Source organism: Malaya genurostris, chromosome 2 (assembly GCF_030247185.1).
Source record: "Malaya genurostris strain Urasoe2022 chromosome 2, Malgen_1.1, whole genome shotgun sequence".
NCBI lineage: Eukaryota > Metazoa > Arthropoda > Insecta > Diptera > Culicidae > Malaya > Malaya genurostris.
The window spans coordinates 193,673,360-193,688,129 of record NC_080571.1 but is presented as its reverse complement, the minus strand read 5'-3'; the positions used below and the strand labels follow the sequence as shown (position 1 = coordinate 193,688,129).

At 37.5% G+C, this 14,770-nt stretch overlaps 1 protein-coding gene across 2 annotated transcripts; it reads right to left on the bottom strand.

Moving 5' to 3' along the window:
- Positions 1–3,770: 3,770 nt before the first annotated feature.
- Positions 3,771–14,226, bottom strand: LOC131433013 (guanine nucleotide exchange factor subunit Rich). 2 transcript variants are annotated; one of them, XM_058599723.1, is made up of 13 exons: positions 13,836–14,226; positions 13,494–13,754; positions 13,237–13,417; positions 13,048–13,181; positions 12,495–12,860; positions 12,172–12,438; positions 11,953–12,103; positions 11,762–11,898; positions 11,535–11,703; positions 9,317–9,450; positions 8,646–9,248; positions 7,802–8,589; positions 3,771–5,323 (listed from the first exon to the last, which is right to left on the bottom strand). In XM_058599723.1, exons 1-13 carry the CDS (start codon positions 13,965–13,967, stop codon positions 3,910–3,912), a joined length of 4,737 nt encoding a protein of 1,578 aa, XP_058455706.1. In that variant the 5' UTR covers positions 13,968–14,226; the 3' UTR covers positions 3,771–3,909. The 2 variants fall into 2 exon arrangements, with proteins under 2 accessions (XP_058455706.1, XP_058455707.1); XM_058599724.1 differs by having other exon boundaries at positions 13,611–13,754.
- Between the last annotated feature and the right edge of the window lie 544 nt (positions 14,227–14,770).

The following is a 14,770-nucleotide window of genomic DNA, read 5'->3' as shown; positions in this document are numbered from 1 at the left end:
AAAAACATATTCTGTTTTCAAGGTCAAATGTGACAGATGCTGTCAAAAATCTGAAAATTTTGACATAAAACTTCGTTTAACTCAAAAAGTAAACATCCTATCTCAAAACCATTCAATAGCGTTCTGGGTGACGGGGAGACCTTTCATTTGCAACTAGTTTGATCAAAATCGGTCCAGCCATCTCTAAGATCTCGACCTTATAGTTGACAACACACACACACACACACACACACACACACACACACACACACACACACACACACACACACACACACACACACACACACACACACACACACACACACACACACACACACACACACACACACACACACACACACACACACACACACACACACACACACACACACACACACACACACACACACACACACACACACACACACACACACACACACACACACACACACACACACACACACACACACACACACACACACACACACACACACACAGATGTATGTAGAGAGCAGGAGCTCATTTTCTCCCAAACGAAGAAGTGCATGAGCACAGCCTCCCCCGAAGTATTGAGCTTAGCTTAGTTCCGGGGGGATCAAGGCAAGATGTCCAAGGTGTTTTAGTGGGTAAGGTTCAGCCAGTCCCACTCGCTGGTTCACAATAGCGGTAGCTTGACAACTACTGAGCGCGTGAACTGGGAAAGTACATAAGTAGGTATTTCACCTTGTAAAAAAAAAAAAAAAAAAAAAAAAAACACACACACACACACACACACACACACACACACACACACACACACACACACACACACACACACACACACACACACACGGACATTTGCTCAGTTCGTCGAGCTGAATCGATTGGTATATAACATTCGGCCCTCCGGGCCTCGGAAAATTTTTCTAAAGTTTGAGCGAATTCTATACCTATTTTTTATATTTATAAAAAAATGTAAAAACCTGTTTTAATCCACCTAGTAGTGTAATGATGACAAACAGGTTTGTCCATCAACTACAGAGTGAAACAGATCTGTAAGACCATTTCTAAGAAAACGAATTGAATTCCACTTATGCAGGTCCTTCCGGAACCGGTAGTCAGTTCGAGAAAATTGACGAACCGGGAATCAGAAAGGCCGGCATTAATTTGTTTGGCCGTCTACTGACAATGACTATCGATTGGAATAGTTTTGAGGCAAGCTTAGAAATTAGTTTACGTGTTTACTCGCCGCTTTAAGTGACTCTATAAATATTTGAACAATTTTCACCTGTAATTCCACTACCGGATTTCGGATCGAAATGGAATTCAGAAATTCAATATGGGTCCATAAGACCACATTTGAACCTACGTTTGTGAAAATCGATCAATCCATCGCTGAGAAAAGTAAAAGTCTTTTTGCACTATGCCGGGACGGCCGATCCGGGACGTTTTTTTCTCATCGGCGATGACTGAGCTGTCGGCGTGTGCATGTATTTCAATGCCGGAGTCGGCATAAAATCCATTTGGTTGTCACCGATATTCCATGCCGAGTTTTTCGCACATGCACACGCCGGCAGCTCAGTCATCGCCGATAAGAAAAAATGTCCCGGATCGGCCGTCCCGGCATAGTGCGAATAGACTTTTAAAACAACAGTGGAGAAAACTCATTTATACACTAAAAATGACGAAACACGCAGAACAAGGAAATGGAATGGAATACAAGGTAAAATAATGAACTCTGCAGAGAGGCTTTCGAGGTTAATGATGTAATTAAAATTATATACACTCTATTATTATATATTTCGCAAGATACAGGGAGTAGGGTTGACCCCAAAGAGCACCTGAAGGACAAGGAGAGTAGAGTAGGAATTTGAGCGGGCTTTTCTTCATCTCTATCGGGGTTGCCTGTCACCACAACGGCTTGCACGACGAGTGATCATGTCATTATAAGGGAACTACATTCCTCTAGACCCATAAGCGCAAAACGATTGCTTGTCGACCTCATCTGACATGTCGTTTTGATCCTTTATAAAGTGGGATGCTGATCACGGTTATAGTCGGTAGTGCATTGAAATAGAATTTAGGAAAGACGATTCAGTGCTGTAAATGGTAATCCTGCAACAATAGGTGGTAGACACACACACGTCATACATCATCATACACACAACACGATAAAATACAGAAAGAATTTCAATGGATTGAAGTTTATTTGAAAAGATACATGCATCAGAATTGCATGCTTCGCGATGATATGAATTTTTTTCCAATCAACCGACCGATAGTGTAATGATGTCAATGAAAACTGCTGCTTGATCCAATCACGAAGCATGTTTTATGCAGTATTCTGTTTAGCTAGAATTTCATATACAAAAATAACAGAAGTGCAGTATTTCGCTTAGTTTGTTTGTTTTCGGATAATTGGTTTAATCGACACTGGTCATGGAAGGTAAACCAAACAACTGGAATTAAAACAAACACTTTGTCACTATAATTAATGATCAGAATGAAATATTTTTTCATTGGAGAGAGTTGGGAGTGCGATGCCTGGTCCTGGTGCTGCTCTCAAAAAAGTATAATTTCAATGTGTTGTTTGATACGTATAGTTAAAAATTAGGTTGAAATAGTTATTTTGAGTATTAGTGCAGGTATAGCAAGTGTGTGTTTAGTAGTGAAAGTGTTATTTATTGAATAATATTGATTCGCGAAACTAAAGATGCTCAAGCGACGGAAACTGAAAATTTACCGCCCGAAAACTCAACGATGTTAACCTGTTAACCGATCGAAGCGTCGTCTGCATGTCATTGTCGGTGTTGGCGGATTTCTATGGAATATGTGAAAGTTTACAAGTCGATCGTGTCATTCAGACTGAAGGTCTAGGGTTGGCTCGCAGCGGAGCCAATGTTTTTTTTTATTCTTTCCGTGGTCGTGTTTCATCTCGCGTTGCTGACAGCAAAGTGAGCAGGAGAAAAGGGATACTGGTGAGATCGTTCCTTGGAGATAGTTTATATTTTTCTTACTTATACCTCTCCTAAGTATCGAAAATCAGGTTTTGTTGAGATCATATTGTTTACCAAAACATATCCGGATCTCTTTCCCTCCCTACTAACAAATCTCCTATCCCGTGATGCTCGTGGAGATACAGTGGTACCCGCGGTCTCTAGAAACAACGAGTATCGGACTAACATTCCTTCCTTTTCCTTAGTAGCACAGCCTTTGGTCGTAGCCAGCGTCGTTATTGATCATTTAATAAAAATAAATAATAAAACACAAATCGTTGAAAGTCTAAGGTTTGATTATCTTCAATATCGTGTCCGGTAGGAAAAGAGAGACATTAGAACCTTTCACTTGAATCTAAGTGTGTGAAAATCGGTTCAGCCATCTCTGAGAATATTAATTGTCACATACACACAGAGATACACACAACCATTTTGTGACGAATTGAGTCGAATGGTTGAAAGTCGGTTTCCACAGTGATTGCATGGCTTTTCTATATGAGAAAGACAAAATTAATATACAAAGGAAAATAGGAAAAACGCTCCGTCACTAAATAGTGTGATAATGCCTCCCATTTCTCATTAAAATAGTCTCACAACTTTGTTATAAAACAATTTCATAAATTCGTACCGGAATGGAATAATACATTTAAACTTGATCATTTATTGATCGAACAGCATCTTTCAAACCAGTAGAGATTTGTCGAAATCGGTAGTCTATGAGCAAATAGTGCAGTTGGTCGGTTACGGGGACCGTGGGATTTTTACAACATGAACTATCGAAAGTATGTCATCATCGAGCGTTGAATATAGAATGAATTAACTGATCAAATAGTATCATTTAATTGGATTCATCTGAGTACATTTCGTGAGTGGAATTGTGAACAGTGGCTTGGTTTGCTAGAGTAAAATTAAAAATAAATACAATTTCAACTAAACTTTCACTTAATTTTTATATCTACATCAGTACACAACCAGTGCTTCGTTCTGATTCCTCAATAATCGGCGATGAACCAATCGAATCTCGTTCATGGGCTTTCCCGGAAGCCATTTTACGAATATTTTCTACCTCTAGATCTGAAACCGACCGCGTAAAGCCACCTGGATGCCTCGGAATACTTGTAGCAGAGCTAGCGCTAGTTACGTTATTTCCCCCACTTCCTGTGCTAGTCAAACGATCTCGTTTGTTGTAACTTATTTCCAAAACAGTACTACTCTTTTTCTCGAGCATATGACGCACACGTCCATCTACTATATCAGGAACAACGTTCGTATGCCTTATACGAGAATTGGTTTCTGTGTTACCAGAATGAACAGACGCTGAGCCAGTCTCCGATATAACTCCTAAATCCGACAGGTTTGACACATTCGCTAGCTTATATTGCACACTAGTATTGGTTGCAGTAGTTAAGGATGGAATTGCTTCTTGTTGAATCACAAATTTGTCAAGCACAGCCAGTTGCGGTTGGAGGGCTATCATAAACGGTCTGTAACCTAAGCACTCATTAAAGCTCCACCGAGTCATATCTTTTAACCCATTTCTCAATTGACGGCATACTACCAATGACTTTGATCGTATCGCGGCATTCGTTATTCGACAAACTGAAGCCACATCCAACAATAAGACAGATAACAATAATGAAAACTCATAGCAATTGGCTTCAGTGAAGATTTGTAACAAATATCGCATCTTAATTTCTAACTTATGCTTTCCTCGGTCGGAGCGCCCATTATTCTTAGAAATGTTCTCCAATGCTCTATTGAAGCTGTCTTCAATTTCCAGATTCAAAGCACCACATCCATCTTCAGTCCAGTTGGTGATAACATGATCTGATCTAACACTGATGTTATCGTTCATTGGTGACAAGTTTGCTTCCTTCGTATCAATAAACGATAAATCCTTAGTTTCATTCGTTGTTACTTCTATCTTCGCAACTGACATAGCAATCAATGGGTCAACCACTGTATTAGTATTGCTAGTATCTTCAATAATGACTCCTTCTGGTATCCTATTTAATGATAAACTATTGTATCCGGAGTCTTCCGTTCGTTGAGCAACGTCGAGTGTCGATTTGTTCGAAACGTTCGAAGCTGGAGATTCAGGTTGATTACTGATTGGTCCTGTTCTAATCAAGTTCAGATCTAAGCACGGTTTGGGCCATTCCAACTCATCGTGCAATGTCTTGAGAGCTAACACGAAATCTTCGATTCGTGCAGCTCGATCTTTTTCACGCGTAAGCCAACCAACCAGGTGAAAGTCAAGCGTAGCACTCATCCGACCTAAATCTTCCAAATTCTTCAGCTGGAGAAACCGTCTTGCATGTCGTTGCAAAATAACATCGATGAAAAAATCTTCGGCACTTGCTGAGTCTCTGCGGAAAAAAATGATAATATTAGTACGAGACACGACCGATCATGATGATATTAAAAATGCAATTTTAAAATCTCTCATGGTACAGGTATAAATTTGAAAGATAGGTAAATAATTGTGAAACACTATCAAGGCCAAGTAAGTTTAAGAGGTATTTATAATAATATTCATAAAAGTTTTTTTTTGTGAGCAAAATATTGAAATTAAGAATTAATCATAATTATAATCTTATAATTTTGTAATGTGAAATTAAAGCAAAATTTTGCTCCCCAGTTTTCCTTATCATAAATCTACAATCTAATTTGCGCCGAAATATACTTTTTGATAAACTGCATTTATCCCATAAGTAGTAAATGTCGATTGTATATTTCGATTCAATACAGATTAACATCAGAAAAAAAACTGGAATCACTGATGCTGTACGATATTCGAAGTACAAATCGTTGTATATTCTACTCTTTTTAGTTTGAACGAACATTATTACGAGTCGTTTCATTCTGACTTTTAATAGTAAAATCAGCGGTGGGTAATATCAGAAACAATAGTTCAGGGTCTACATGGATAAACAACGGTTTGTATCCAGTATTTTCTCTTAATATATGGTAATTGAACTTCGAGATGCAGATTATTTGCAGCCTTGTAGTTAAAAATTAAAGTTTGGAATATAATACACTACCAATATTGAGGCCAAACCTAATGTGAAATTTATGAATTATGAATATCGCCATCTTGATTTTTAAAAATCAATTTTCAAATACTACTTGACAACACCGAGAGTCGTTATCTTAGATTTGGAAATAGCTCCAAACATTACTTTTTGACATCAATTCATGGCGTTTCATAAATAATGATATCGTAAGAATTTGCAATAAACTCGTTAAAGTATAAGTCGCCAATTTGGGTTTAATAGTGACTTGAAACATCAAATTTGAAACCTTTTCATCGAACCCATTCCAAGATACCCACATGGAGAGATTTGAAACAGTATCGAAAACAATAATCATTGACATCCGACAATCAAGCTGGTTGGCGTGCTCTGATTGACCGGTTCAAACATCAGTTAATTGAGTCCAATTTTTATAAGTTCGTATTATAAATAGCGAATACGAATTTCAACCAGTTTCAATACCAATATTATGCTTCATATGACTATATCAATTTCCATACATTCAGTTAGGCTACATGATTATTGTTTGGTTCAATAATAGTAACTAAAGGCTTATTGTGTTTGGCCACATTTAATGAGAAAGAAGTATCTATGATTATCTTCATAACACAACTAAACTAAACCATAACACAACTAAATCTTCATAACACAACTAACCTAAACCCATTTGCAAGCCACCGTATCGTTCGTAAATGAAGATTACAATAAGCACACGACCCCGTCGTCAAATCACTCTATTTTTAAACGTACAATATTGAAGCAATGCTTTTGAATCAAAGTAAATGTGGCAAATTCATCAATAAATCATCGAGATAGAAGCGCTTCAAATTCTAAAAATCTGTCGTCCATAGTTTCAAATAGGCCTGCTAGTTACCGAAGAATCAATAGCTGATCGGTATTTAATATACTCAAGTGAACACGGTGTGCAGAAGACAAAGGGCATCCACACAAACAAATGCGACTGTCCAGCTGCTCGCTTGGATGAGAGTGGATGACGAAATTGAGTTACAGCCATTCGCTCAATGGATGTAACTCAGTTTTGTCATCCACTCACTACACAAGCTACTTGTTACGTTCGCAGGCAGCCACCGACTAAATTTTGCCTGCACCGATCGAAACAGAACTGCTACTGAATGAAATGCGAGGTGTAAAGCAACGATCGAAACCGTCGGTCGTGCGAGAGAAAACAAACGAATGGCATCAAAATGGTATACATTGATTGATTCGTGAAAACATAGGTCGTTTCCTGACACGAATGCCACTAAGATGGTAAAGTGTCATTAATAAAAAAAAAAAAAAAAAAAAATAGGTCGTTTCAAACCAATTTTTCAATAGTATGCTAGTGAAATACTGAAACGACGTTACCATACATGTTTAAGTTAAATGTTTCCGAATCGATGTATTGTTAAATTATATCAATTCATCAATATATGACTGAGTTATTATCGCTGAAAATTATGATAGAAAAACGTTACGCGACTTGTTTGATTTTTTTATTGACACCCGGTGCCGTATAGTGAAGAGTAAGACATTTTCAATACCAAATGAACTATTATTTGACAATATACAATATCAAAACATCAACATGTGATCATGACACATGGTACGATAAGCTTTTGCGAGAGTTACAAATTATATTTTGCTCATTGCACTAACAATCCGATAAACGAGAATTATTGTTTGTAATTTTAAGAAAGGTCTATCGTATTGTCCCTTTTCCCTTTGGTATCGTCATATGAAATTTCATAAATCAAACAAACTCATCAAATACACTCTTTGACATTACTCAAAAATTCAATATGTCCTACTTACTTTTCCTTAGTAGTATTTGGCACACTTTTCTTTCGTTTTTGTACTAGAACGGAATCCACGTTACTGCCGGTGGAATTGTTAAATATAATGTTTTTCTCCTTATTAACTATAGTTGCATTATTCACTGCTTCGTTTGACTTTGGATTCGCCGTAGTTGAAAAACTTCTGCCGCGGGTCATGCTACTGCCCAATATAAGACTCAAGTCCTCAGCATTCGGGGATACGGCGGGACCAGATGTGTTCATGCCAAACTTAGTGCCAAACACGTATGAGGAGCGGGGCGATTCAACATCGTTCGGATCAATTGCCCTTAGAAAACGAACTAAATCTTTTGCTAATGGCCAATTTCTCTGCTCCAAAGCAGTATCCAGAAGCAGAGTTGCATATTGACGGCTCACAGCTGATGGCTCAAGATTTTGAAGAATTATCAAATAACTTGCAGCCGTCTGAAGCTGTTTGGAAGTCATGCATTGTTGAAAAAGTTCTTTTGGTTTTCCAGCGCTTGAGAAAAGATAAGGCCACAGAGCGATTTCTGTTTTTCGAGCACACTGGACAACAGTTTCGAGGTACACTGGAAATTCCTGAATAAATTCTAACACACTCGGAAGGAGAGCATCCGGTATAGGATCTTTACTAGTCGCTTCTTCTTCAAGCACCTCGTGCAACAACAACTCCAAGGAATGTGGAAAATAAGGGAGATTTGTACAGCAACGCGCTATTTCCCAAGCATTGTAGCCCAAATTTCGTCTAATTAGCTGACGAAGAATCTGATGAAGATACACTTGACTCTGCAATGTAATACACAAGTGTGAGAAGGTTACTTAAAAAAAATCAAACAACTTACCGTTCTTTTCAAAGAGCAATAGGGTAGTGAAAAATATAAACTTGAGTCGCTTGTGTAGAGAATAGTATCATTTTCCGCCCCAAGTATGATTGCATCTTCGAACAAAATTACCAGGGGATATATTTTCAAAACAAATGATAACATTATCCGCTTGCTCATAAACGTGTGTCTATGACTTCTTGCTCCTGTTTCTCCACTTCGTGGAAAAACTGGCAACCATACTCGCATTCCATGACCTCCACAATACAACCAAAGAGATTCCTTGATATGGGTTTTGTTTGAATCTGATACCCAGATGCATTCAACCGATGATGCTAAGCAAGTCGATGCGAGTTGAGAAGTTGCATTGCCCATATAGTCTGTTTGCACCATGAGAACACGACCGGAAACGTTCAAAATCAATGTTTCTGATAGACTGTTATCGTAGTTTGCTTTAGAGCCCATTTCGTTTCGTAAGTTTGTCATCAACACTGATATTACACACGCCGGATGAATACATACATTTTTGATATCATAAATGTGCATTTTTTCCAACTCTACCTGGTGGCCGTCATTCTCTAGTAGTAGGAATATTGTTACGTGGCCGTCAGCCGTGAAAACAATCTGAAATAATACGATAACATTAAGGCAACAAATTAACATAACAACTAAAAATAACTGAAATTGCCTACCAGTTGATCCTTGAAAAGGTTAATTAACATAACCGGAGCGTTCATTTTTGTTATAGTCGCAAAACGATTGTCCAATTTATTATCTTTTGAATAAATCCGTAACTCATCGTGAAATCCGATAAGTGAATAACAACCTGCAAAACAAAAACAATGCAATAGCATTTGGAACGACAATAAAGAGGCATATTATTAGTCTGGTTTCATTAGTGTCGTTCCTCATTTTACATTCCAACTAAGGTCGAAATTATTCCATTCTCATATAAGACGTATGCTTCAATTCCGATCCTACCGTTTGAGTTAATGGTTGGAATAGAGATAGCAGAATTGGACACTTGTCTATTTGATTGCTTCTGCCAAAGACATAATATTATCGCTCAAATTTCAACAGAATCTTCAGGAAGTTTGCAAACTTCAATAGGATTAAAATTGCTTCGATAGTTTTTTTAGAACTCATATAGATCAGAAAAAAGGAAAAAATAGGTTTAATTCTTTCAAACTTTCCAAAAATTCTTTTTTTTTCGAATTTTTTCCTATATTTAGTTTTGAACAGAGTCTCAAGCATCATGAATAAAATGGTACATGATCTTCCGATCTCGGTCTTGAATCACATGACCGTTATTCCAGACAAATGCTCGATCATTACGTTTACGAGAAAAAAGTGCCTTTAAATTTCTAATACTATATTGAGGGATTCACGTCGGTATCAAGGATCTTTTTTTTAAAGGGCTGCTTTAGATTCGTGATAAGGATGACTAAGCATTTTACGGATGTTTACTGCTTGAAATTCCTATATTGTTCACTGGCGTTAATAGAATTGAGTCGATACAACGTAGATTTGTACGATTCTTCTAATTCTCATCAACTACCGAACTATGAAAGACGCGGATTGCTTATTGGATTGCGGTTTCTGCAAGTTAGACAGGAGCTGTCGCGTGCTTCAATAATACCAGATGTTCTGAACGATAGGATTGACTGCCCCACTTTGTTCGTGAAATTAATATCAATGTTCGTCCTCGAGCTCTCTGCAACAACGCTTTTCTTTGATTTCCTTCATGCCGCACCAACTACGAAATAAATGATGCCGTTTTTGGCTTTAAACGGTCATTCAATCGAGTGTCATCTAAGTTCGACTTCAATCTTTCACGGAATAAAACAAAGGCCAACCGATCCGATTTTGTACTGGAAAATGATATTTCATGTGGTCATCAATGTACAGTATTTGTAGTGTCAGTAGAATCGTAGCACCAGCCATGCAATGGTTCTGTACACTCTGAATCGGCTGCGAAGTCTATTGAAACAGAAGGTCAAATTCCACTACAGGAATGTAATACCAAGGCTTTTAATGTACAAGATTAACAATTACATAAACAACGTTCGATTGAGTGTCGTCTAAGTTCGGGCAGCTGAATAGCGCTCATTTTTGGATCCAGTATATGCATTTTCAATTCTTAACTAGATGAATTAGTCTATGTTGTGACCAATTGAACAATGGTGTAGGCCAGGAGATGTGTATTGATCCTTTCACCATGTACAAATGCGGATACAGAAAAGCTCTAGAACCATGACAGCATCATGCAATCTGTCGAAAGGTTGTGCTAATGCCTAGGAAACAATTCCATAAACAACTGTTAACAATATTAACGGCACCATCATTTATCTCAGCTCCACCATTCAACACATATACTCCATATAAACCATAAGTTAGAGTGAGATCCGATGTCTCTGTTCGATCCATTCATTCTAAGGGTAATAAGAAAATTGATGCATTCGATTCAAATTTTCGCGTTGCTGTTTGAGCAGTATTGCAAAATTTTCTCGTACTATTTTTTGTCTTATTGCTTCTTAGACCCGAAGTGATAACATTGTATCAAATTTTATCACATTCGTTGATTGGGAGTCGAATCATTCGCCTAATTATGTCGTACTACGAGACTACTATAGGTTTATTGAACTGCTAGTCAGCCGTAAAGTAATTCAATTTACATTTCTGTATAAAATGTTCTTTCGATTATTACGGTACTCTTAGCAATCCTTCCCTCCAATTATTTACCGATAATAATAAATAAAGCTATCATCTTTTAATCTGTACTGAAGAAATTACCTAGAAAAGCAGAAATATTTCACAATAATCGAAAGAGAAAGTAAACAAAGATAATCTCACTTTGTTACATTCGTCGTTTTGAAAATTTTATGCAGATTTGTCGTTTCATGTACTCACCCATTATGACAAATTCATTCCACCATAACAGTCCACCAGTAACTACAAAATCTTTCTCTTGAGTTTCATTCCCGAACAACTTCCACTTTCGAGTATTGAACGAGTAGAGAGCTACTCCTGTTCGGCCAGCTACGGCCACATTAGTTCCCGAAAAGTCTATCGCACTATACTGAAAATTAACAAAAAATTCAGTATGCCACTTCGTTATGTACTCAATGACTACCTACTCTAACTGGCCAGTTCGATGCCGTATAAGCCGTTGGAAGATTTAACACAACCCAGTGTTTACTTTCTGACAATATACTGTTGACCTGTACATATTTTTCTGAATTATTGTCTTCCTCATTTCTCATGTAATCCAAATCTAAAAACGTAATACATACAAATATACTTTCAATATCTGAAAATGCGCACTTACCACGCTTTGATAACATAGCGTATTGCGTATTTTCAGAATATGCACCATCTGGCGAATACGCGTTAGCATTATGGTATATATTTTGTAGTACATCTCCATGGTTGATATACAGCTTATCGTCTCCTTGTAACAGAAGGTAAGAGTTGTAACTCTACGATATATATTTGAAACTTTATCTCTTTTGTTCAAATTGGCAAAATACACTTTAATAATACTTACCATGCACGGATTGATCGTTAAAATACTTTTTACAAAATCGAGTTGAATCAACATCGTCTTTGTGATAAAAGTGTTGCTCGGTTTCGACGCTGTTTTATGAACAGACTCATTTATTTCTTTGCTACTGTTAATAGATGTTGTAGGATTCATAGTTACAGCTGAAGACGACGATGTCGAACCGTCTGAATTAGTACTATCGGTTTCGGATGGGATTGTTTCACTTAATTGACGCACCATAAACAACTGATACCCTTCGGTTGACCAATCCTAAAAAATAGTTCTGTTTGTAGTATTTATTTTCTTAAAGCGTGATAGTAACTTACCATACTAATAATATTGAATGGATTATTCTTAGATAAATCTATATGTAGACCATAATCCCAGCCTAGCGAGCACATCAGAAGAGAACCAAAAGTGCTCCATAGAGAAATTCCACCGTTACTCCAGGACACCATTATTGCGCATCCGTCTGGAGTCCATTTAATTTCACTAACATATCCCGGGGAACCGGGAAAATCTTTAGCACTTAGAACCAAACGGTGAGACAGCTCTAAACCTCCAGCAATGTCGTCTATGACATACATGTTTGTCTGCGAATTTCGTCGTCCGAACGCTATCAAACGATATTTGTGATTGATTACAGCACATGTTGCATCGTCTACGTTCTGGCACCAGATACCTTGCACTTGCTGTCAGTAAAACCGGGAAGAATATGTAAAATTATGTTGAACATTCATACACTGTTATTACTACAATCCAAAACTAATCCACTTCCAATTCCCACTGCTGTCAAAAGACTGATGCATTTGACAGAAGCTAGGGTCGAAACTGGGTTGAGTTTAGCTTCCAGTGAAAACACCTATAATAACCACTCACGTTAGGATCAAATTTTGTATTTCCTGCAGTTAAAAAAGCTGCCCTTCCATCGTTTAACGTAATTGCAAATCCGCATAGCAACGGAGAATAATCAATGGACTCAATGTACGTCTGGTTTTCCAATATTGGTACAGCTGTAAGATACAATTATTAAGTGTGCGATCGTCTTTAATTTAAGTTTCCGCCTACCGTAGCTAACCTGTTGATTGATACTGAATGGTATCCGTTTCAAATCCAAGGCATAATCGCGTTCTTCTACACCATTCCAATTAAGTCGAATAACACGTCCATTCTTTGTAGCTACCATTATCTGAGAGACATTTATGCAGGAGATGCAGGAAATTGGCACGTATAACGATAGTTGGTGAGTCTTAAAACAGTAAGAAAGTAGAAAGTTGTGATGTATGCAAGCAAAAAATAGATAAAGATGCATTGAATTTTGTTACCAATGATAATCGCAGGGAAGGTATTATCTCTTTTAGAAATAATTCGGCACTATCTCGCCGTAGATTAGAAAATGGAGAATCATTCTGACTGTATACTCCTTTTGGTGCATCACTTACAATCAATGTATACATGAATAAAGTCCCACTAGTTGTAACCACTAGTAACATACTAGAATCCGGTTTCCATTCGACCGTAGTATTGTGTCCGTATTTTTCTACACATTCTAGACTCCGTACCTTTGCTGCTATCGGAACACAAGGCTGAAAGACGGTGTTTTCATTTTCTCATTAACAAGTTGCACTATTCACGGTTACTCTCGCAACCGGAACAAAAATACCTACCTTTGTGTACCAAATCGCAAGTGTATCATCGGTAAGAATCGTGAAAAGAATCTTTACCCGGTCACAAGCTATTTTACGAATGTTCTTATACGAACAATTTATCACTCTTGGCCATCCTATCGAAAAATACATCCTGGTGAAGAATCGTCACTCAGACAAAAATGGTTTCAAGTCTTAGCATTCACTCTTTTCAAATTTCCTTAGAAAATACGAACTTTGTTAAGCCTAAAATCACTGTACGTTTTGAACAAGCTATATTTTTACAAACAATTTGCTACGGTTTAAGCAAACTTTGTCTATTTTCATTAAAAATAAAAGAGGTCATCAAATCTACACCCATTTTTCTTTGATATTGCTGAGTTGACATCATTGGAATACATGTACTGATCAATGACACAAATGATGGACAAGCGAAGGGTTCCCAGCGCAAACAAGATTGAATCAACAGTATAGGAAAATAGTATTCGTATCATTCCGGAATGATATCGGTACATGAAACCAGAAAGCTACCGATTTTTGGGTACTTTCCATACACGGTGTCGAATCTACACTGGTGGCGAGATAGGGCGGCTTTGGTGGTATTAGTAATTTTCTTACGAAATCAAGCATGGCGCCGGAATTCATGCATGTAAACATCGGAATAAAATAGTACACGGAATTTTATTGACATAATAACACTACAATTAAATGTAGAGGAGCTACTTGCTTAGAAATTATACTTTCAGCAAGAGCTGTCAAATGGGTAGAAAATTATAGTCACTCTACATGAAACCTAAGACAAGACCTGACATCTGGGGGAGCTGCTTTTGTTCCAAAATGGACCAGTTTCTGATTGACTGATTTTGATGTTGCCACCTGCACATTGTGAAAAGAAAAAAAAATTGCAGGGTACGTGAGCAATGATGCCAAGTATAAAGAAAATCAGAAAACAAATT